Source organism: Gymnogyps californianus, chromosome 7, assembly GCF_018139145.2.
Source record: "Gymnogyps californianus isolate 813 chromosome 7, ASM1813914v2, whole genome shotgun sequence".
NCBI lineage: Eukaryota > Metazoa > Chordata > Aves > Accipitriformes > Cathartidae > Gymnogyps > Gymnogyps californianus.
Window position 1 is genome coordinate 3,995,841 of NC_059477.1, and position 21,235 is coordinate 4,017,075.

Consider the following 21,235-nt stretch of genomic DNA (forward strand, 5'->3'; position numbering starts at 1 on the left):
CCCCAGTATGTTAAAAATGGCAGTTCTTTTTTTCAGGGTCAACTGGGCCTGTTCAGGTGATCATCACAGAGAGTACAAATCAGCCAAACTCCCACCCCATCCAGTGGAACGCTCCTGAACGATCTCACATCACGAAGTACATCTTGCGCTGGAGACCGGTGAGTGCCACATTCAGCATGATTCATTCATCAAAAATACTTGGCTGCTTTGGGTGTCCGAAAGAAGTGGCTGACACAATTTCAGCAAACTTCAGTTGCTAATTCAGTGTCCTTGTCGTGTGGAGGTCAACAGTTACTCTGAGGATCAAAGACAACCGGTGCTGTATAAACACTTGATGTTTTCCTGCCCAAACTTTACTGGTCACTGTGTTCATGAGGTGTCTTATTAACCAAAGAACTAGCACAGTAAGCAGACAAGTTTATATCCTTCCTCACTTTAAGTAATGTAAATCCTTGTGGAAGCTTCTTCATCCTAAGAAACATTGTTTTAGTACCATGTGCATATCCAGAGACAACTGGGATAGATTTTTATCCTCTTAATGAGGAGGTAAAAATGAGTAGGATATGAAGATAAAAACAGCTATCGTAGGATTAAATAAACAGTCGTCTCCCATCTTCTCTAAAGTCTAAACCAAAGCTGGTTAACCACTGCTTGTTGGCTCATTCATATTTGAGGAATGATTCAGTTTAACCAACATAGATGAGTTGTGTTACAGTTCCCCTGAGTACAGCTTCACAAAAGACCACTTAATGATTAAGAACGTTAGTACCTCGATGCTGCCTGTTATTAAGAGAACAATAAAGGCCCTGATCCAAAGCCATTAAAGGCACTCAAGTCTTTTTACGGACTTCAGTGTATCTTGGATCAAGGCCTGAATGAAATGGACTTTAAAGCACTGGAGTACAAACCTCAGAGGATGGAGCATTATTTTAGAGCTTCCCATAGAGTTCAAACGCAGGGTAGAAGGAAAAAACTTTTCTGTATATTGTTTTCAGATGATGGCTTAGAGTGTTATTGTGAACAGCCTTCAAATACGCATTTTCCAGCCATTCCTTCATGCGTTACTGCATTTTTGATAAAGGAATGAGTTTAGTTTATATATTACAAATAATACTCCTTTTAAAGGAAAAAGTTCAAAGTTTTTCAGTAAAAAGTTTTACCCCAGTACAACTTAATCACCCAAAATGTCATTAGCCCTGCTTCCTGGCATACTTTTCTCATCTCCTTTGACTTGATTCCATCTGTGCATTAGCTATTCAAGTCATACCTGTGTTTGAATATCACAGTGCTTGGTAACCATGTAGCAGGTTAGGTCACTAGATACCCCTGCTTGCAGGCTAGGGAGTCTCTCACTATTTGAGTGTCCTTGTTCTTGCAGAAAAACTCTGGAAGGCAGTGGAAGGAAGCCACCATCCCCGGCTACCAGAACTCCTACACCATCTCAGGCCTGAAGCCTGGTGTGATATATGAAGGACAGCTCATCAGTGTTCAGCGGTATGGCCACAAAGAAGTCACCCGCTTTGATTTTACCACAACCAGCACCACACCAGTGACAAGTAAGTTGAACAGCGGGGCATCCAGAAAAACCTAATCTCCTTCACCTAAGTCTTTGTTTCGTGCATCCTAGTTAACACAAAAGTAGCAATGGTTAATTAAACCTCTCTTTATTCTCTCTTGTAGGCAACACTGTTTCAGGAGAGACAACTCTTCTTCCTCCCGTGGTTGCTACTTCAGAGTCAGTCACTGAAATCACAGCCAACAGCTTTGTTGTCTCCTGGGTTTCTGCTTCTGACACAGTTTCTGGATTCCGTGTTGAGTATGAGCTGAGCGAGGAGGGTGATGAGCCACAGTATCTTGGTGAGACAATATTTGAGTCTACTAGACCAAAGCATTGCTAACAGTAAATCGCTGTTTTCTATGACAATCAGTATAGCTAGTGTAAATAGTGAGGATCTCGCTGTCTTTCAGTATGATTCAATTAGGATATGAGAGTGGCAGGACTAGCTCAGTTTAAAAGCTCACTTAGTTCATTGTCCTTTCTCCCTCAATGGCTCTAAGTTCATGTCCAAGGAAGAGTATGAGAACAAGGTAAGTATATAGCAATACCCCCTCAGAATACTGTCCCAGGATCCTGCAGAGTAAAACTGCCTGAGCCAGGGGTGGTGGATTTGTAACAACTATGGGTAGTTATATTTATTCTTTTCAACTCCATGAATTTGTCCAGTCTTTTTTTTCCTTTTGAAATCATGTAAATTTCCTAGCTTCCACAGCACCCCGAAGTGAGCAGCAGTGCAGATGAGAAGAGAACAAAATCTATTTTTCGAACCTGCCGCCTGGCTAATTTCCTTTGCTATACCTTTGTCCTTTCATCAGAATGGACAGAGAGAAATCTTTCCCAAATGCCCTCTCTTGGCTACTTGTCATCTCGTGGATGTCTGTTCCAGTCCGCTCTGTCAGGTGTTTTGTTTGGATCAGATATTACTCGTCTTTGATAATGTGACAATTTAGCTAAGCCAGGAAGCTGGTTAAAGGCACTGGACTCAGACCTAGGAATTGAATCCGCTTTTCCAACATCTGCTGTAGAGGCTGGGTCACCGCACATAATTTAATCTTAACTTCTTTTTCCTAATTTCCTGTCTTGACAATGGTGATAGCAATATCTCATAAGGATTTGAGGTTATAATAACTATTTGGACATGAGTGCGATAGAAGAACAACATGAGAAAAAGAACAGTAATCCTCTGACCTAATAATTCTCCCTGGATGGTTGCTCCCCTGAACTCACAGGCTTGGACTTACGAGCAGAAGTGGCTTACACTAGAACTGCCAGCACTGTCACCACCTTTCTTGTCTGCACACTGGCTGCCCAGACAGCTGAGCTGTGTTGTGAAGCAGCTCCTGAGCTCATCTGTCTACAGACAGAGGTTTACAGGCAAATTGACAGGCAATTACCAGTTTCCCTTAAGATGCTTGGCTTCAGTCTGGCCAGTAAGGAGCTGCTTCATGGGGAATTTTCTACATCTGGCATGTAGGTGGACATCTGGGGGAAGAGAGGGAGGAGAGAAGTTCATCAGCCCTCATAATGTCATTCTTCTCCACTCATGAGTCAGTCTTTCCACATAACCTATTCGTGTGAAAATTTTTCCATATATTTCTGTATTGAAAATACAACAGTCAGGGTATGAAATGAGCACTCAGCTGAGATGGCTAAATGTCAGCAGTGTGCAGGGGGCTGCTTCTCAAGTTGCCCTGCCGTATCACACATCAAGCCTTGCTGTCCTAGGTGGTGTCTGCTTGCTGAGCGTGGAGGTCTGTCCCAACTCTCCACACAACTTTTCTGATGTGGACTAAAGACATAGTGCAGAACAATTGCTGTTTTATTGCAGGAAGACTGTGATTCAGCCCAGATTAGAACAGAGGACTCAATTATTTCATTTGGAGAGAAAGCAAGAAGATAGAATTGCTAAGGCAATCTTTTCTTTCCTGCCTTCCTTAGATCTTCCAAGCACAGCCACTTCTGTCAACATCCCTGACTTGCTTCCTGGTCGCAAGTATATTGTTAACGTCTATCAGATCTCTGAAGAAGGAGAGCAGAATCTGATCCTGTCTACTTCACAGACTACAGGTATGTGTGGGTGGGTGTTGCTGCACTTTAAAAACAGCTTTTATTGTTTGCTCAATAAATTTTTGTTACTTCTCATCTTCACGCTTACTGTCCTCCTCTGTTTATTCCCTTAAACAGCTCCTGATGCACCTCCCGATCACACCGTGGAAAGTGTAGATGACACATCAATTGTCATTAGCTGGAGCAGACCACAGGCTCCGATCACAGGTTTGTCTAATTGGAGTGCACCTATTTTGCACTATTGGTAGCATCTGAAATCTAGGTAAAAAAGAAAATGAAGTATAGCTCTGGGACAGAGGGCTAGTGCATAATTCTGCCCAGTCTGAGAGACCAGCTGGAAAGCACATGGGCAGTTTAGCATTTGCTTGGTTTCACTGTCTGAATCAAGCAGTTCAGGAGGCTGGATGCAAAACAATTCCTTCTGGGTTTGTGTTAAATAAAAACAAGCCCCGTGACCTTCTTTTTGGGTCTGTCATCCAGACCATCCCATAACAAGTATGAGAACTGTATAGATCTAAATCCATGTGTCAAAACTCAGAAATATTCTAATCCAGGTCAGATCATGCTTTGTAAGACATTATGAGTGTGCGATCTGTAGATGGGATGTGAGCACAGGCAAGCCACAGGTCCTGCTGAAGTTCAGGACTATTTTTATGAAACCTCAGTAGGGAGATCAGTTTAGCTCTCATTTCTAGCATTCCTTGTGCTGGCTTACTGATTGTGGCTGAGGACTATATATACTTCTTTTGCTTTAGGCTACAGAATTATCTACACACCCTCCGTGGAAGGCAGCAGCACAGAGCTCAACCTGCCTGACACTGCAACCTCTGTAACACTCAGTGACTTGATGCCGGGTGTTCAGTACAACATCAGCATCTATGCAGTGGAAGAAAATCAGGAGAGTACTCCTATCTTCATCCAACAGGAAACCACGGGCGTCCCACACACAGGTAATGGTCAGCATGTTCTGGATATCACACACTGAGTTTTCTGTTAGTACATAGAGCCAAATGACAATGCAGGCTCACATTGCTCTAGCTAAATGAATCGTTAAATGGACTCAATTCTGGGTTTTGTCATCGTTGTTATGTTTTTTTAATTGTAAATGTCACTGGTATTGAAGTTCTATAGTAAAGTCTTACTCACTTATGAATTGACACAGTCAAGCCACCGCTCTGCATTAATAGGGTTGTAATTCCTAGGGATCAGACTGCAGGCAGGTCAAAAGGTTGGTCTTGCATTGTGTCTACGGAAAAGAGAGATCAGAGTTTCCTAAGTTGTCTTAAGGGGATTCTGCTAAGAGATCTTAAGAGCCTGGTAAATCGTTTTGCCTCAGTACTTGGCCTGCAGATGTTTAAGGTTATGTACTCAGACGCCACAACACAAATCCAAATCGTTCACCTGACTTCTCCCTCTCCCTTCCAGTCCTAACCATTATTTTCCACTGCAGGCAGTGGGGATGGGAAATTGCGCAGCATTGACTGATGTGCCAAAGTAACACCATACGATCTAAACTTGAGGCACCCACAATTTAAAAAAATACTGGTTTCAGGGTTCTTCAAGTATCCAATTGGGCTGAATAGCAAAACCAAAAGAAAGGATAGTGAAAGAATTGGGATCTGATGTGGTAGCAGTGGAATTTGATGGTCCTGCAAGTTGCAGGCACGTGTTTGCAAATGGGAATTTACCAGGAATGAACTCAGCTCAATGATTTTATGGTTTGGTATCTGTGTCTTCCAAAAATGTGCATTGGTTAACCTTAGGGCAGTATCAGTCCTAATCTGAAGAAACTTAATTTGAACATAGGAATTCAAGAGTGCAGTACTGTGGACCAACACAGAGGGAATTGGATTCTGTCTTTGACTACAGTAAGGCCAGATCAGCCCCTGTACTTGTTTAATTATAAAAGATGGATTTTAAGTTAATTACAGACATTCAGAACATGCCATGGGTTTTGAAAACACTCTCTTTTAATTTTAAAAGAAGGTTCCTGTTTCCAACCCCTGGAGTATTTTTTTTTTTTCCCCCCCAAGCTTTTGGTTCTGCATATACTTGAAGTTCTGTAGCATATTACATCTTGTCTTTCAGTTCTCTTCCTGTGACAGCAAGATACCGTCTATGACTGAAGGCATAAAATACTTAAAACTGTGTAGTGACATTTTAAATTGTAGTGTGCTTGAATATGGTCTGGGAATGTGTGTATACATGTTCACAGTAAGGTTACCATGATGTTTTTAATTTGGTAAATATTCTTGTGCTAGCCATTGTTCAATCAAAACTAACTTTTTTTTCTTCCATGTAAACCTATAGCTTCTCCTGCCAGTTGCTAAGGACTCCCTCTAACACCATTCTGTCGCTCTGCTTTCAGATGAAGTTCCTTCACCCAAAGATCTGCAGTTTGTGGAGGTTTCTGATATCAAGATCACCATCATGTGGACCCCACCGCAGAGCCAAGTGTCCGGCTATCGAGTGGAAGTGATCCCTGTCAATCGCCCTGGCCAACACGGCCAGAGACTGCCTATCACCAGGAGCTCTTTTGCTGAAGTCATTGACCTGCTCCCAGGAACAACCTATCTCTTTAAGATCTTTGCAGTGAGCCACGGCAGGGAGAGCAAACCTTTGACTGGAGAGCAAACCACCAGTAAGTGTCTTTCCTTCATGCTTTTTTCAACCTTTTGAAGTGCATATTTCTCTGTCGCTTAGAGAAATACATAAACAGAGCACTTAAAGTGCAACGGTTATAGCCCAGGAGGTATCCCATAGCTAGGATGACAGGGCTGGGAATTCATTCAGTCAAACAATGATCTCTTCAGCAGATCTATACTCCTCCAGGGCTTTCCAATGGGGGTTTAACTCTCATGGCACTTTAAAACAATTTTGTATGGCTGGAATTCAACTCTTTTATTACTGACTGAGAATTGATGGGCCCTGCAGTTCTTTTACAGCACAGATCGCAGCCTGTGATTTATTTTGGTTTTTTTGAGGATACCTTAGGGCAGATTTCAGCATGACTTAGGAGCCTTGCTGAGATTGCTCTGAAAATCCCTATCTCCTTTCTGACAGCTACATACCTATTTGGCTCCAATGTCAGCAGTAGGAGTTCTGCATGCACATGTAAGGACAGGCCTTGTCATTAAAAGGACTGCATTTCAGCTTTGCCAGGTCAGGCCTGGCTTTCCACAGGCTGTCTCACCACCCCAGAAATTTCACTGTCATCCCAGTGAAACCTGGGGAGCTGGTTGGCAGCGACCTCAATGGACTGTTGACAAAAGCCATTGGGGAGCATATGTTTTTCAGGAAGGGCGGTGCACAATCTCTCAGAACCCGATTGCTAATGATCTAGTGGCAGTGCAGCACGTCACCAGTGTGAGGCAAGATGACAAGCAAAGTACACAGTCTGTCAGGCATTGCTTTTTGCTTTGCAGAAGTGCAGAGAAGAGAGGAGCAGTGGCTGGGCAAGATGTAGGCTTTCAGATGGAAGAGGAGGAGTTTAGCATGGGTTTGGGTGGTTATCTCCATTTTTGATCCAAGAGAAGCAGGTCAGACAGAACCTGGGATGTGGTTCATTTGAACAGATCCTGTTTATTGGGCGATAGAAGGGTGACTTGGTGTTTGTGGTGTTCTTTGACTGGGTCACATTATTCAAAGGACCAAAATTCAGCTATGCACATCTGCTGCTGGTCTGATACTTTTCAGTAACTGAGAGCAACTTTTGAGAATCCAGCCCAACTCTTATAAAGATGAGAGGGAAGGAACGGAAATGGCATAATCTGTGAATATAGCCATGCTGTTTGAGAAATACTATTTACTTACATCTCTAAAGTTAGGAGCCATGACTAGTGCCTCTCCCTCTTACCATCTCCCCTGACTACGCAGGGAGAATGGGATCCTTATGTTTGTCCTTTGACATAGGTATCTGATTTGAGTGTAACATAGATGGTGTGAACACCCTCCCTCCTCTTTCAAGTGAGGCTTTCAAAAGCAAGGATGCAACTTAAGAGTCTGAACTCTCTTGGAAGCATTTAGAACAAGAAGGGCTCAGTTCCCAGTTAGATCTGTAATTTCTTGTGGTTGTTTTCAGGAGCCTTGGCTAGGTGTAGAGCCCCTCTGAAAGTCCACACACAGAGGTGTACATCAGAGCATAGGCATTTGATTCAGACAGCACAGGGCTAGTTACAAATGTCTGGAATCATTTTCCATAGGCTATGATCATCCGCTTAACTGCTTTGCCTAAACCACATTTCAGAAAGTATTCACATAAATTGCATCCTGTAATCGAAAGTCCTGGGAAACAGAAATCATTCAGAGTTCCCAAGGAAAACCCTGCAGCAAAAGTCTCTTCCCACGGTGTAAATGTGATTCTCTTTTTGGCCTTCCGTTAAAAAGCAGTCTACAAATAAACTCTGAGTGTGTGTGTGGCTTTTTAATCTTCCCCTTTTTCCTTTAGTATGGGGAGAGGAAGTGATAAAAGCCTAATAGAGCTGGCAAATTAAATTGTGCAGAAAGGAACTGACTGTAGGCTACAAATCGGAGGAAGATACAATCCTTGTCAGATGAGACTTAGCACACGTCTAAGTACCAAGAAGAGATAAAGCTGACTCTCAGCCTGTGGGTTGGGAATGGGCCTAAGGAGGGTCACACTCATCCTTTGTCTTTTAGAACTATCTCCCCCATCTTTGCAAATGGTGGAAGAAGAAAGTCCTCGCTTCCTTTTCCCTCCCTCCTCAAAAAGGGAGAAAACAATTGGGGAGAAAACAAAAAGGACAAAAACTGCTTCCTGCTGAATCACTGGGAGAGTGATGAAAACATTAATTTTTATCACAAAAATGTTATTTACTCAGGGGGAGAAAAAGGCATTTGCCATCAAAAAAGAGCATTGATGGAACCTCTCCTCACTGCTCTTTATTTCAACATATCATTGGGACCTAGAAAAGGTGGGGAAACTTGCCATGTAGGTGCTATAAACTCTTTGCTGCAGCCAGTGCTACCCTGCCTGCTGTGGGGGCAAATTGCTTACGTGTCTTTCTCCCTCTGAGCCTCATCTTGTCTCAGCCAAAGGTAGTGACATCGCCGCCATTCACTGGACTCCAGTGCAGCGCTGAAGAAACTGTGTTGCTTCAGCCTCTTGTTTAGGTAGTTTTCTGGGTTATCAGTTTCAGCAGCTTCCCAGGGGCACTCATGAAAAGGGGAGGAAGCCTGATAAGAGCTGTGGCGTGAGTCCCATGGGAGAGATGAGCATGCTTAGAATTGTTGTATAGTCAGTTCCACGGTGTGATTATTTTTAAGTAGATCTAGGAACCGGTTTTCTGCAGAAAGTTGCTGACTGTTATTTATTTTTACATTAAAATGACAAAGTGGGGGTGTTTTGTTTTGGGAAGGGATTTTGAGAGGGCAGGGAGTAGGACTGGGCAAAGATTTAAAAGAATAAATCTTTTTAATGAAAAAGGGCTAAAGTTAGGTTTCCGTGCTTATGCTGACAAGTCTAAACTGAGCTGATTCTTAAAAAATGCTCAGCATTCATGAGAAACTATTGAAATTCCTGAGTGCGGTTGGGTTCATCTGTCTCGCCTCAGCCGTTAGCCTGACTTCCCCATGGGATGGGCACATATGGCAGCAACCCAAATCGGCGCAGCCCAGAATGCGCAGGTCTCCCTGGCCCAGCATATTACCAGACGGCACTGAGGCATGGATATATTTATTTCACTTCTATTTCCAGCTCTCTCATGGTCCCCACTTTCTCTCTTCCCTACTGTTGCACTCATGCCCTAAGTGAGAAATACAGGCTCAACAACCTCATTGTACACCCATGTTTTTTGCATGGTAATGGACGTGCTTTGGAAGTAGAGGTGAAGTAGAGATTCACCTGGAAAATTGATGCATGTTATGCTTTTTCTTTCCCAGAACTCGATGCCCCCACCCACCTGAGATTTCTCAATACCACAGAGCATTCAGTGTTAGTGTTGTGGACACGGCCCCGTGCTGTGATCACAGGATACCGGCTGACTGCAGGTCCCACAAGAGGAGGTCAACCAAGGACCTACAATGTAGGACCTTCTGCCACCAAGTACCTTCTCAGGAACTTGCAGCCTGGCACCGAGTACACCGTGTACCTTGTGGCAGTTAAAGATGACTTGCAAAGCACCAGAGAGACTGGAGTCTTCACAACTTGTAAGTATAATAGGCACATACTCCTCTTCCCTAATGCCCTGGCCTTTCTTCAAAACTTGTGCTGAAAGTGGCTGTTGTGAATTGGTTTACAGAAGAAGCCTTTTGAAGTAGCATTCCAGCAGAACTGCTTGGGAAATATTCCTTGTTCTTCTTTCTGAACTATTTGGCAGCAAAAAGGAGAGTTATTTGCATCAAAAAGCTTTTAGTAAAATATATTTCAGCTTTTTGGTGATTAAAAACAAAAGGGAGAACTTACTACTGGTACCTCAGTTTTTGTTTAACTGAATGACAAAGAAAGAAATTTAATTTTACTTGGTCTTTCCAGTGACTTGGTTTTGGCATGCGAAATCGAGGAAAGCAAACAGCTCCCTTAAAATGGACAAGGAATAATTAGTCTGTCATTTCTATAAAGCTGAAGGCAGTCGTTTCTCAAGCCCAACCATACCATCTAAGGCAGCTCAACTGCAGTTACAGAAACTGACACAAACATTGTGTTCTATCCTTCTTTTACTTTTTCTTACATTTCAGTCATCTGTACTTGTGCTGTTAGCTTGGAAGAAATATTAAGCAGACTCTGAGAGGAAAGGGAGTTCTGCAAGAACCCACACATACTTCTAGAAAGAACAAATAGATTCACTGTTTAAACAGCGATGAAGCAGTCATATAAACTAACAAAATTCAAAGCCATCCAAGCCCAGAACCACATCCTCTTTTCAAAAGAGAATGTGGTTTCTTTTAGAACAATGTGAAATTAAAATGAAGGTTCGAACTTTTAATCAGAGTAACACTGTTGACATTGGCAAGGTGCTTTTCGCTGACAGACAGTCTTATCTATAAATACTTCTCAATTAGGATATGATTGGATATCTCAGATGAATATTGCCTTCAAATTCTGGCTTATCTGAATGAAACCAGTCCAGTTTAAGACTATAGATTAATGAACCAAGTCTCTTCATTAATAAAGAGGTCAATTCAGATTAAACTTGGTGGAGTTATTTAGACTGATTGTGGGGTACACAAAGGCTTTGGCTTCTGTGTGGTGCTCCTGACAGATACCAATGAGACCACAGATTCCTCAGATTGACTTTGAGCTCCCTTTCACTTTACTGACTTCGAAAGAGTTGAAGGTGGTGGTGAGGGATGAGACGGTCCTAGCTGGGACAGCTGGATGACCGATAAGGGTGTAGTGTTCTGCTGATTGAATGGCATATGGTGGGTGAAGGAAAAAAAGCTGGTTTTTGAGGAACGCTTTAGATATCATGCCGAAAACAATATTCCCCAAATTCTTGGGGTTGGATGCGTAGAGGGCTCATGAGGCCCAGTTCAATATTTTCGTTTTCCTCAGGAACAACAAAAGCACAGGCTATGCTTAGACCACTTGCATACTGTGTCTATCAAGCCCAGCAGCAGACAGAAGTCATCTGTCAGATCCCTCCCAAGTCACTGGATTTTCAGAAGTAATATAGTTCAGCACTTACGACATACCTCTTGCTATTTGGACTGCTGTAGGTCAGGTTTTCAAACTGTTTGGTGCCATCACAGCAGCTAGACTTCAACTCTGTCAATTCACTTCACAGATCAGCCTGTGGGCTCTGTTCCTCCTTTTAACACAGAAGTGACTGAGACTTCTATTGTCATCACCTGGACACCTGCCCCAAGGATTGGTTTCAAGGTAGGAGAAACTGAAGTCCTGTGTTTCTTTTTCCTCTTGCTTCATTGTGATAGGGAGGACAGATTAAAGCTGTTTACTATGGACCACAGTGAAGATAGTAGCACAAAGGAAAGAGGTGCAAAAGACATGCTGCTTACAGGGGGCAGGTCTAGGTCACAGAGTTCAGTGCAAGCATGTCCTCTGGGCTTCAGGTCAAGTTCATCAGTGAGACATCTAGAACACAAATTACAGGATTAACAGTTGGCGTGAAGCACACAGGCCCATGATACTCATGGTGGATGATAAGTCTGGATGCTGATAGTTAGCTGGGATAGGAATATTTGAGACTGAAAAGCAAACTTTGCTGCTTCTCTGCAGCTGGGTGTGCGCCCAAGCCAAGGTGGAGAGGCTCCCCGGGAGGTCATCTCTGATTCTGGCAGCATCGTGATATCTGGCCTGACCCCTGGAGTGGAGTACACCTACAGCCTCACAGTCCTGATGGACGGCCAGGAGAGAGAGACTCCGATCGTCAGGAGAGTGACTACACGTATGACACATTTGCTTTTCTACAATTATTCCTTCTTCCACTTGCTTCCCCTGTGCTCCCCAGATGAATGGCTGTCTTCTGGGAGTCAGTTCTAGTCTTTTCCTCCTGTCATGGTCTGGAAGGTGTTTTTCTTTTTGATGCATAGCGACAGTAGCACTAGCTCATGTAATGCAGGGTCACAACTTCAGGAGAATATTTTTTTAGCTGGTTCTGAAGGGTAAGGATATAATCTGGGGAGTAGGGATGCTGAGGGAGCTAGCATGATTCTTAGTGCCATAAATGACCCTTTTGTCTGAATGCTTGCAGCGTTGTCTCCACCAACCAACCTGCGCCTGGAGCCCAATCCTGATACTGGGATCCTGGTAGTCTCTTGGGATAGAAGCACAACTCCAGGTAACTATGTGAACTTACAGTATGCTCAAACTTTCTGTTGTACCAGAATGCTAACATTTGTTCTGTGGTGCCTTGCAATTCATTAAGGAGACTTTGATGCGAAGCTTGCTGTTGAATAATTTAAGGAAAAATGTACATATTTCTAGATATATTCAAGGTTATAATTCACAGTTAAGTATAGGTTGCCATAGGACTCTTCATGATTTACATTCCATGTAAAATGCTGTTTTGGAGTATGAATGTGTTTAAATATTTCAGCTGTTTTAGGGATTTGAAGGATTTCTTCATATATCCCCAGTGGTTTAAAAGAAGTGCAAGGGAAGGAAAGCAAAATGGACCAAAAAGATTTCTGGCAGTGAAGAATGAGTTCATGTTATTGAGAGTAAGCATGGGATTTCTGAAAGTGTTCAAGATGAACTCTTCTCCCACAATAGCTGCTGGGAGCTGTACAATTGACTTCTGTAAAACAAGGATTGCAAGCTTTTGAAAACCCCACTGTCAGTCAGTAGATGTATCTTTTCTCAACATGTCATGAGATTTTCAGTTTGGTAAGGTCTCAAAGGGAACTGAAATTATGCTGAGAGTGGCATGGCTACCTCCTGGGAAGTTTGTTTCTGGGTGCTTGACAAAGCAACCTCTTGCCTGCTGGGCTCAGGGTGGAAAAATCACTTGTAAAATGTAATGTGTTTGCTTCAGTTGTTTATACTGAGACCTGATGTAAATAAATACAGCATGAGATTACTGCATACTGGTATATCTGTATTTCAGGCATCAGTGGGTACCGAGTGACCACTGCTCCTACCAATGGGCAGCAGGGTTCTACCTTGGAGGAAGTAGTAGGTGCGGATCAGACCACCTGCACCTTTGAAAACCTAAACCCTGGTGTGGAGTACAACGTCAGCGTTTACTCAGTCAAGGATGACCAGGAGAGTATCCCCATCTCTGAAACCATCACACAAGGTAATGAAAGGATGAGCAGCAGTTTTAGCTACTCAAAGTCAAATTGCTGAGCCCGAGAGCTCTACATTGCAGAACTCCTATTAGTCTGATGGCAGAGGGCTTAGACTTTATATTTAGTCTCAAGAAGCAGAACAGCCGTGTACCAACACGTGACAGAGCAGTTTTTATACCCATGTACTTCTCTGCATGGGCAGCCTATATTGTCTGTCAACAAGGTGGTGGTAAGGAGATGGATCTGTTGTATCAGTACACTGAGCTAGAGAGCAACAGAGATTTAACTTGGCCCTGCAGTGCCCCAGCATCTGGAGCACAGCTGGTGGGAATAGGAAGTAGGTGAAGAGAGGTATGAGTGGGAAACGAGCACAGGAGAAATTTTGGCAGCAATAGTGGCAGAAGATCACTTCAGCACAAGGGAGAGGAAAGCCAAGATTGAAAGGTCCATCACTGTAGCACTTCTGGGACACAAAGTGGTGTGTGCCACCTCACAGTACATGCTGCGATGACTGCAGAAACTACCTTTGTAGCCACAGTAGCAAAATTAATATGCATCTCCTCAAATGGTTTCATTTCATTTTCCTTTGTGAGGGCTTTGTTTGTTTGGTTTTTGTTTCTGCTGAGCCCTGAAATGATGCCAGCTACTGGGTTTGCTTGCTCTTATAACACTGCTTTAAAATTTCCATGCTTCACTGAAGTGCTGTATGCTCTCTGGGGGTGAACTAATACTGTGATACGGCATAATTAAAGCAGTAATAGCTTTAGCCCTTCACCATCTTCTGGTGGGGGAAAGCTAAGAATGTATGTCTCTGGCTTTTAGCACTCTTCAAAGGTGATATGGTACATGCATTCCATGTGGATAAACAATGATTTTACAGAAAACTGGCATTTTTTTGCATCTATTCTGTAAAATAAGTCTTTTCCTAGAAGGACATTAAAATAGAACATAACCACTATTATTAAAGCCAGTCTTTTGCAATATTACTGTCCCATAATTCCTTTTCAAGCTAACTTGTAATGATCCAACAGAATGGATACCGAGTCCTGCATCTTTGACTCACCTACTGGTGTCTGATCCTGAGTGAGGAAGAGCATCCATTAGCTCCCACTGATTTCAGGATCACCCTGCTAAAGTTACACAGCCAAATCTTGTGGCTTAAATCAATACCAGTCTATTGACTTGAGCAACTGAGGGTTTGGCCATTGTCGATTAAAGATGCATCTAACATTCCCCACTCCCTGCCCAGTTCTGTTGGTCCTAACATGCAGGAAAAGAACAGCTTTGCTAATAGGAATAATATCGATAGGGAAAACGGTCACAGCTGTGCTTGGTTGCCATACAGAAATTCAGGCAATATCTAGAAGGTCATTAAAGAGGATCCTTATTCAGAGGCTCAGTTCTGAGATTTTGAACAATTTAGCCAACAAATCAAGTCAGCCTCTTGGCTGCATCATGTGCTGGGCATAACCTCTGAATATGGGGATGTCACTCTTACAGAATTATCATCTAAAGGTCACTTTTAACCATTTGCCATCTTTCCAAGAAAGTGTTTTATTACTCACTGTTCCGTATCATCTGTTTTTAGCACATATATTGCAGCAGTTAGTGGTAAGTAGAACTTGAGGAATTCTGGGCCAGATCCTCAAGCCGTTACAGGGGTTTGAGACTTTTTTCCAAGTCCAGTATAAATCGTTCGAATAGTGGATGATCTATCCTGAAGCTTTCTGATGGTTCTCACCAGCTGAGGGTGTAGTCTGATTTAGCCCCTTCAAATGGGTTGATATTTTTATGATCCCAATGATAAAAGTTAAATTTACCATTCGAACAAGACAAAAATTCTAGAGGGTCAATCAACTATTATTTCTGAGGAGTTGTTTCATTTATACCTTAATAGATTTTGATCTCTTATTTTCTACCTGCAAAAAAAAAAAAAAAATTGGGTATGTTTTTTCTGCTTCTATTTTCGTCAGAAAATGATGGGTCTTTATGGCTCATCATTGCTCAAAGTAAATTTGTTGCAAGTTAAGTGCCTCTTGTAGGTCTTTTTGAAAATTGTATGTCTAAAGTGGAAGTGCATTGTCTCAGGGGATCGGGGTTTCAGCTTCTGTCTGCCTGGGGAGGCAGCTGGAGACTGCATTGAAGGGTACAATATAAAAAGAAAAACAACAACAACAACAAAACCCCAAAAAACGAACCACCAAAAAACCTCCTTTTCCCCCAAACCCCAAGAGAAATTCTGCATATCACCGCAATTGCTTCCAAAGTTCTGTCAATGTTAATAGTGATGAACACTGCTTTTTTCTCCCTTGTCTTTCTTTTGCCTCTATATGTCTTTGCCTTTCCCGTTTGCTCTTTAACTCATTAGAGGTGCCCCAACTCACTGACCTAAGCTTTGTTGACATAACTGACTCAAGCATCGGCCTGAGGTGGACCCCGTTAAATGCCTCCACCATTATTGGTTACCGCATCACAGTAGTTGCAGCAGGAGAAAGTGTCCCTATTTTTGAAGATTTTGTGGACTCCTCAGTAGGATACTACACAGTGACAGGCTTGGAGCCGGGCATTGATTACGACATCAGTGTAATCACACTCATTAATGGCGGAGAGAGCGCCCCTACCACTCTGACACAGCAAACGGGTGAATTTCGAAAACTTCTGTGTTTTGTGACATGGACGGTGTTTCATGCTGTCACTGGCTGTTGGGATAACAGGGTTTTGTCCAAAGAGGAATCGAGCCGCTCACTGGGGGGGAAGCCGGACAGACCCAGCTCGCTCCTTTTTCTAAATGGCGGCTGGGGATGGAAATGCGCTGCTCAGTTTTCTAATTTGAGGCATTTTAATACTGCGTATGGCTGCAGACTTGCCAGGCTCATTCACCTTCTGCTATTCAGATTTCTGGGATCCAGTTGGAATCAAGAGCCTGAAACGTGAGCTGTATATTCACTGGACTTTTAAACTGTGATTCCCCAAAATAAGAGTGCCAAAGGGCGGAGCAGTTCAGCAGACACCCTCCAGCCTTGATAGCTGTTTGAGCTTCCAGCAGTCTGTTTCAGTGGTGGCCCCACTCTTTCCACAATGCCCTGAAGGATGCAGATGAAACACCACTCCCTGAGTACATGCCATTGACAGCCATGCCACACCGTCAAGGGTCTCTCTAGTGCATGAGCAGAAGGCGAGCTGAAAACTGGTTCTTGCATGAAATCCTGTTGTGTTTGAAAATCCTGAGGCTGTAAATCCTTCGACACGAGTAGAAGTAGAGTCATAGGAAATTAGTGATATACCCTCTCCTGTGTGTGCATGTATGAATTCTAGATGAGATTACTTTTCCATCTGTAAGCTGCTGTATGGCAACTTTAAACCTCTCTTGGCTCCGCATCTGTAATACGAAATCCATCTGCAAGAAGCACGTTACTGAAACTTGCTACCTTGTTTTCAAATTAGCCCCACAGGGTATATTTAAAGTATCAGGAATTGCCAAGAGGTTAAACGAGCCTGACAGTAGTACAGACGTATTTTTCTCTTAACTATAGTAGAACCGAATGTAGTTTAGAAGTCTGTTTGCATGGGTCTGACACACTAGTCTGTGATGCATGAGATAGATAGATACTTTCTCTGGTGATTCCCTGAACATACATCTTGATCAACTTTTATGAATCAGAGAACTAAGATATATTTGTTCTTTGCTATGTAGCTGTCCCTCCTCCGACTGACCTCCGCTTCACTAATGTGGGGCCTGATACTATGAGAGTGACTTGGACCGCACCAACTTCCATCGTGCTGAGCAGTTTCTTGGTGCGCTACTCACCTGTGAAGAAGGAGGAAGATGTTGCAGAGCTGACAATTTCACCCTCAGACAACATGGTGATCTTAACAAGTAAGAAGGTTACGTACATAAGCCAAGGAAATATAAGAAGCCCCCTACATATGGGTGGAGACATGACATAAGATGAGGCAAAAGAAAAATTGCTTACTTGAGTGTAACTAACTGGCCAAATTCTTAGCTGATCTAAGCTGACGTCGAAGTAGCCTCATACAAACTCACACTAAATGAGGTCTGGCCGCTTGCTTTACCCAAGTTAAAGCCAAACCACGGGAAAGTTTTTCCCATCAATCCACGGACAGTGATGAATCAGGCTATGGGGCAATTGCATTGATTTGCAGTCTGGTTAGGTATTAAGAGTAAATACATATTGCTCACCTGGTTTGCCAAACATGTCAAGGACTTGCAGTGCAGAGGTTCAGGGAGAGGATCAGAATGTGCAAAAGGTCATTGCCCCTTTGGCTTTGTATGCTCGGGACCAGAAAATAAATACTGTTTGGAAACTTACAGGACATGGCAACAAAACGTGGGCATTTTCAAAAAGCTGACATTAATTTTTGGTGCTGCAAAAGCTGTGTTATATTTGAAGGTTTTTTCCTCCATCCTAGAATGAGGTTGGTTGAGTGAGAGACAATACCCACTTTCAGAATAAAAGACCAGATCTGGAGCTCATCTGAGTTAGAATAGCTGTGTTGGAAATCCTTGGCCCTATTCCAGTTTATATCAGCTAAAGCTTTGCCTTGGTGCATAACTCAACTACTAGATAACTAGAAGGGACCTTGTAGAAAACTAATTGCTTCTAGCCAGTCTCCACAAAATAATGAAGCAATGATACAGGATACCATGCTCCTTCAGGCTAAAACATTGCAAGGAACCATAATGCCACAAAAAGAACTGATTTAAATTTTTGACTGTCCTGGAGGCTCAGATCTTCCATCAAGCAAAATCTGATTACTCCCCTTAAGAAACACAGTTAAAATTGTGTAGGTTGAGTGACTTCTAGCATATATAACAAATAGGTCTAAATGCCTGTTCTTAAACTCCACAGATCTGCTCCCTGGTACTGAATATCTGGTGAGAGTCTACAGTGTTTCTGAGCAACATGAGAGTGCACCTTTGTCTGGAATCCAGAAAACAGGTACTTAGACACAGCCTAAGACACATGTGCGATTAATGCTATCCATTAAGATTCATTAATGGGACTTTATTGCTCTTTCTTGTGTATTGTCACCTCATTGATGGGTCATCGGCTAGATATCAAAGAGCAATGCAGACAGACATCTTGGGAAAAGCTAGAAAATCTCACATCTCATTATGTCTGAGAGCCAGAACTTCTGTTGGTTTTAAATAGAACATTGTAGACCCTGGTGTGAATGTACCGACAGTGTCTGCCTGAGAACAAGCCTAGGCAGAGCCTATTGTATCTATCACTTTCTTGTTTCATAACTGTGTAACGGAGTTTGCTGGTCATGTGTGTTGTTTTATGCTGTGTTGTCTGTTTGCCATACACTCTTTTCCTGCAGTTGCGTTCTGGTGCTTGTTTATCTCGCTTTGATCCTGAACACATATGTGTTTTAGTTCCATGGCTGAATAGCATTTGGCTTAGGATCTGGCAGTGTCATGGTAATGAGCTTAATGAAACATGACCAGTAATTCAGTTGAGCTCAGTCTCTTGTCTCTTTGAAATACCCAGGTCTTGATTCCCCCACTGGCCTTGACTTCTCGGATATAACTGCTAACTCTTTCACCGTCCACTGGATTGCTCCTCGTGCCACCATTACGGGCTACAAAATCCGGCATCACCCAGAGCATAGTGCTGGCAGACCCAAAGAGGACCGCGTGCCCCCCTCGCGGAATTCCATCACCCTTACCAACCTGCTCCCAGGGACTGAGTATGTGGTCAGCATCATCGCTATCAATGGCAGGGAGGAAAGCATGCCCTTGGTCGGCCAACAAACAACGGGTAAGCCTTGAGAGAAGGCTGGCTAAAAGTTACCTCAAGGATTTTGGGTGTCCTCTAGTGAAGTAGTTGCTGTTAAACCAGATCTTCCCCACCAGCTGGTGAAACTGCTCATGAGGAAAGTGCCTGTGATACTGAGGTAGGGCCTGATTTAGAAGAAGGTGCGAGGACCCATGCTACTTTCAGATCAAGTCAGATATCTTTAGAGCCAGCAGAACTTTTCTCATTTAATCTAGTCCAATGCCAGATGGTTTTTAACCAGGTATGTCACTTGTAGAGGTGTGTGCACTGGGCTGGAACTAAGACAGATGAGTAGCAGAGGAGCACGGTATGATAGGTGGAGTATGTAGCTGATGTACGTTAACTGTGTTAAAACTCTCTCAATTCTTTATTTTTCTAGTGTCTGATGTTCCGAGGGACCTGGAAGTCACCCCCACCAGCCCGACCAGCCTCGTGATTTCCTGGGATGCTCCTGCAGTGACAGTCAGATACTACCGGATCACTTATGGTGAAACAGGTGAGAGCAGGCTGCTATGGCCAGTCACAGACCAGAAGCTCTATTCTGAGGCCATTAGAAAGCCACAGAAAATAGCAACGGCAAGTTTGACTGCAGCAGACAAACTCTTGTATCTCTGAGATTCTTGCAGCGTATTTAGAGAAGATTGTCAAATATAGGTGCCTTTTTTTGTTTAAAGGAGAGCAAATCATTTTTTGTCTACCAAAAAGAAAGAGCATCTGGAGCACTCCAGTCATTTTAGAGGTGGTTCTGTGTATGTATTTCATTCTTTTCCTTGGTTGGTCTGAAAAAGACTTTGACCCAAGATCCACTGAAATCAACAGGGTCCTCTCTTCAACTTGATGCATATAGGACTGTTCTGGTTTTTGTAATGATTTAAAATGTATAATTCAGACATCCATTACGTTTCTTTTTCCACCTCCCCCTCCTTAGGTGGAAGCAGCCCTGTGCAGGAGTTCACAGTGCCTGGCACCATGTCCACTGCTACCATCACTGGCCTCAAACCTGGCGTAGACTACACCATCACCGTGTATGCTGTAACTGGCCGTGGAGACAGCCCTGCCAGTAGCAAGCCAGTCACTGTCACCTACAAAACAGGTGAGACCTGTTTAAACAAAACAAAAAAAACTACAAAAAAACCCTACATCTTTGTGTTGGCTTATCCCCATGCATTTGTATCACTGATCCCTGGTTTCTTTTAGAAGTCATGGGCTATGTTGTAAGCCTATCCCTTTCAGTGGAGCTGCATATCGTGGTGGCCCAGCATGATAATGACATGACACAGAAGGGGATCGTGGACTTGGACTTTTGGAGGAGGGAGGCCCTGTGGAGTCCAGATGGGGATACAAGCAATATTTGACTGCGTATTGCAGAGTGGAAATCCTGTTGGGCTCTCATATCATGGGGTCACTGTTGGCTTAACGCTGGTGCTTCTGGTGCACCGTCACGTTATGTGATCCTGATGAGACCTGACTTTCTAACTCCAGGACTGTCGTCTCACTCCTGATCTGGATGTAGCCTAATCCTACTCCTGCTGTAGCTGCAGATAAAGGCATTTAGTAGCCTTTAAAACAATAAAAATTGTCAACTAACATTGATACGAGGTCAGTCACCCACACATCTTGGTTAAGGCTTTTTTACTCTGGGCTAGCATGAGGGACAAATAAATAGCAACATGTGTTTTCTGTTCTAAGCAGCACAGCCTAGAAAAGGAAGAGCAGAGTAAAATTCAGCTAGGAGGCAACAGTAGAGGGAGGGTTTCCTGTACCAACATACTCAGAAAAAACTATTTTTGTTGCCCAGAAATAGACACACCATCCCAGATGCAAGTTACCGACGTCCAGGACAACAGTATCAGCATCAGATGGCTCCCTTCAACATCCCCAGTCACAGGGTATCGGGTGACAGCTGTCCCCAAGAAAGGACATGGGCCCACAAAAACTAAAAATGTCCCTGCAGGTAAGAGTACATGATATCCTTCACGAGATCTGTAAAGAATGCAAGACACAACCACTAGAATCAATGCTATCAGGCACTAGGCATATGTTCAAATCCAAACTTTCTCCTGCTTGTACCTTTTTTTGCCATCCTGCTGACTTC

At 43.2% G+C, this 21,235-nt stretch overlaps 1 protein-coding gene across 4 annotated transcripts in view; it reads left to right on the forward strand.

Annotated features, from left to right (window-relative positions):
• The window catches only part of FN1 (fibronectin 1), a 54,588-nt gene that overhangs the window by 18,495 nt on the left and 14,858 nt on the right, over positions 1–21,235 (forward strand). For 2 of the 4 annotated variants that reach the window (XM_050900255.1, XM_050900256.1), the window contains exons 13-31: positions 37–158; positions 1,379–1,556; positions 1,681–1,857; positions 3,497–3,625; positions 3,743–3,832; positions 4,381–4,575; positions 5,994–6,266; positions 9,527–9,793; positions 11,371–11,465; positions 11,823–11,991; positions 12,298–12,384; positions 13,153–13,344; positions 15,705–15,977; positions 17,031–17,213; positions 18,208–18,297; positions 18,853–19,122; positions 19,520–19,636; positions 20,069–20,233; positions 20,939–21,094. In XM_050900255.1, the coding sequence (XP_050756212.1) occupies positions 37–158; positions 1,379–1,556; positions 1,681–1,857; positions 3,497–3,625; positions 3,743–3,832; positions 4,381–4,575; positions 5,994–6,266; positions 9,527–9,793; positions 11,371–11,465; positions 11,823–11,991; positions 12,298–12,384; positions 13,153–13,344; positions 15,705–15,977; positions 17,031–17,213; positions 18,208–18,297; positions 18,853–19,122; positions 19,520–19,636; positions 20,069–20,233; positions 20,939–21,094 (3,228 nt within the window). The remainder of the gene's footprint in view (positions 1–36; positions 159–1,378; positions 1,557–1,680; positions 1,858–3,496; positions 3,626–3,742; positions 3,833–4,380; positions 4,576–5,993; positions 6,267–9,526; positions 9,794–11,370; positions 11,466–11,822; positions 11,992–12,297; positions 12,385–13,152; positions 13,345–15,704; positions 15,978–17,030; positions 17,214–18,207; positions 18,298–18,852; positions 19,123–19,519; positions 19,637–20,068; positions 20,234–20,938; positions 21,095–21,235) is intronic. The other 2 variants (XM_050900257.1, XM_050900258.1) reach the window with 1 other exon arrangement.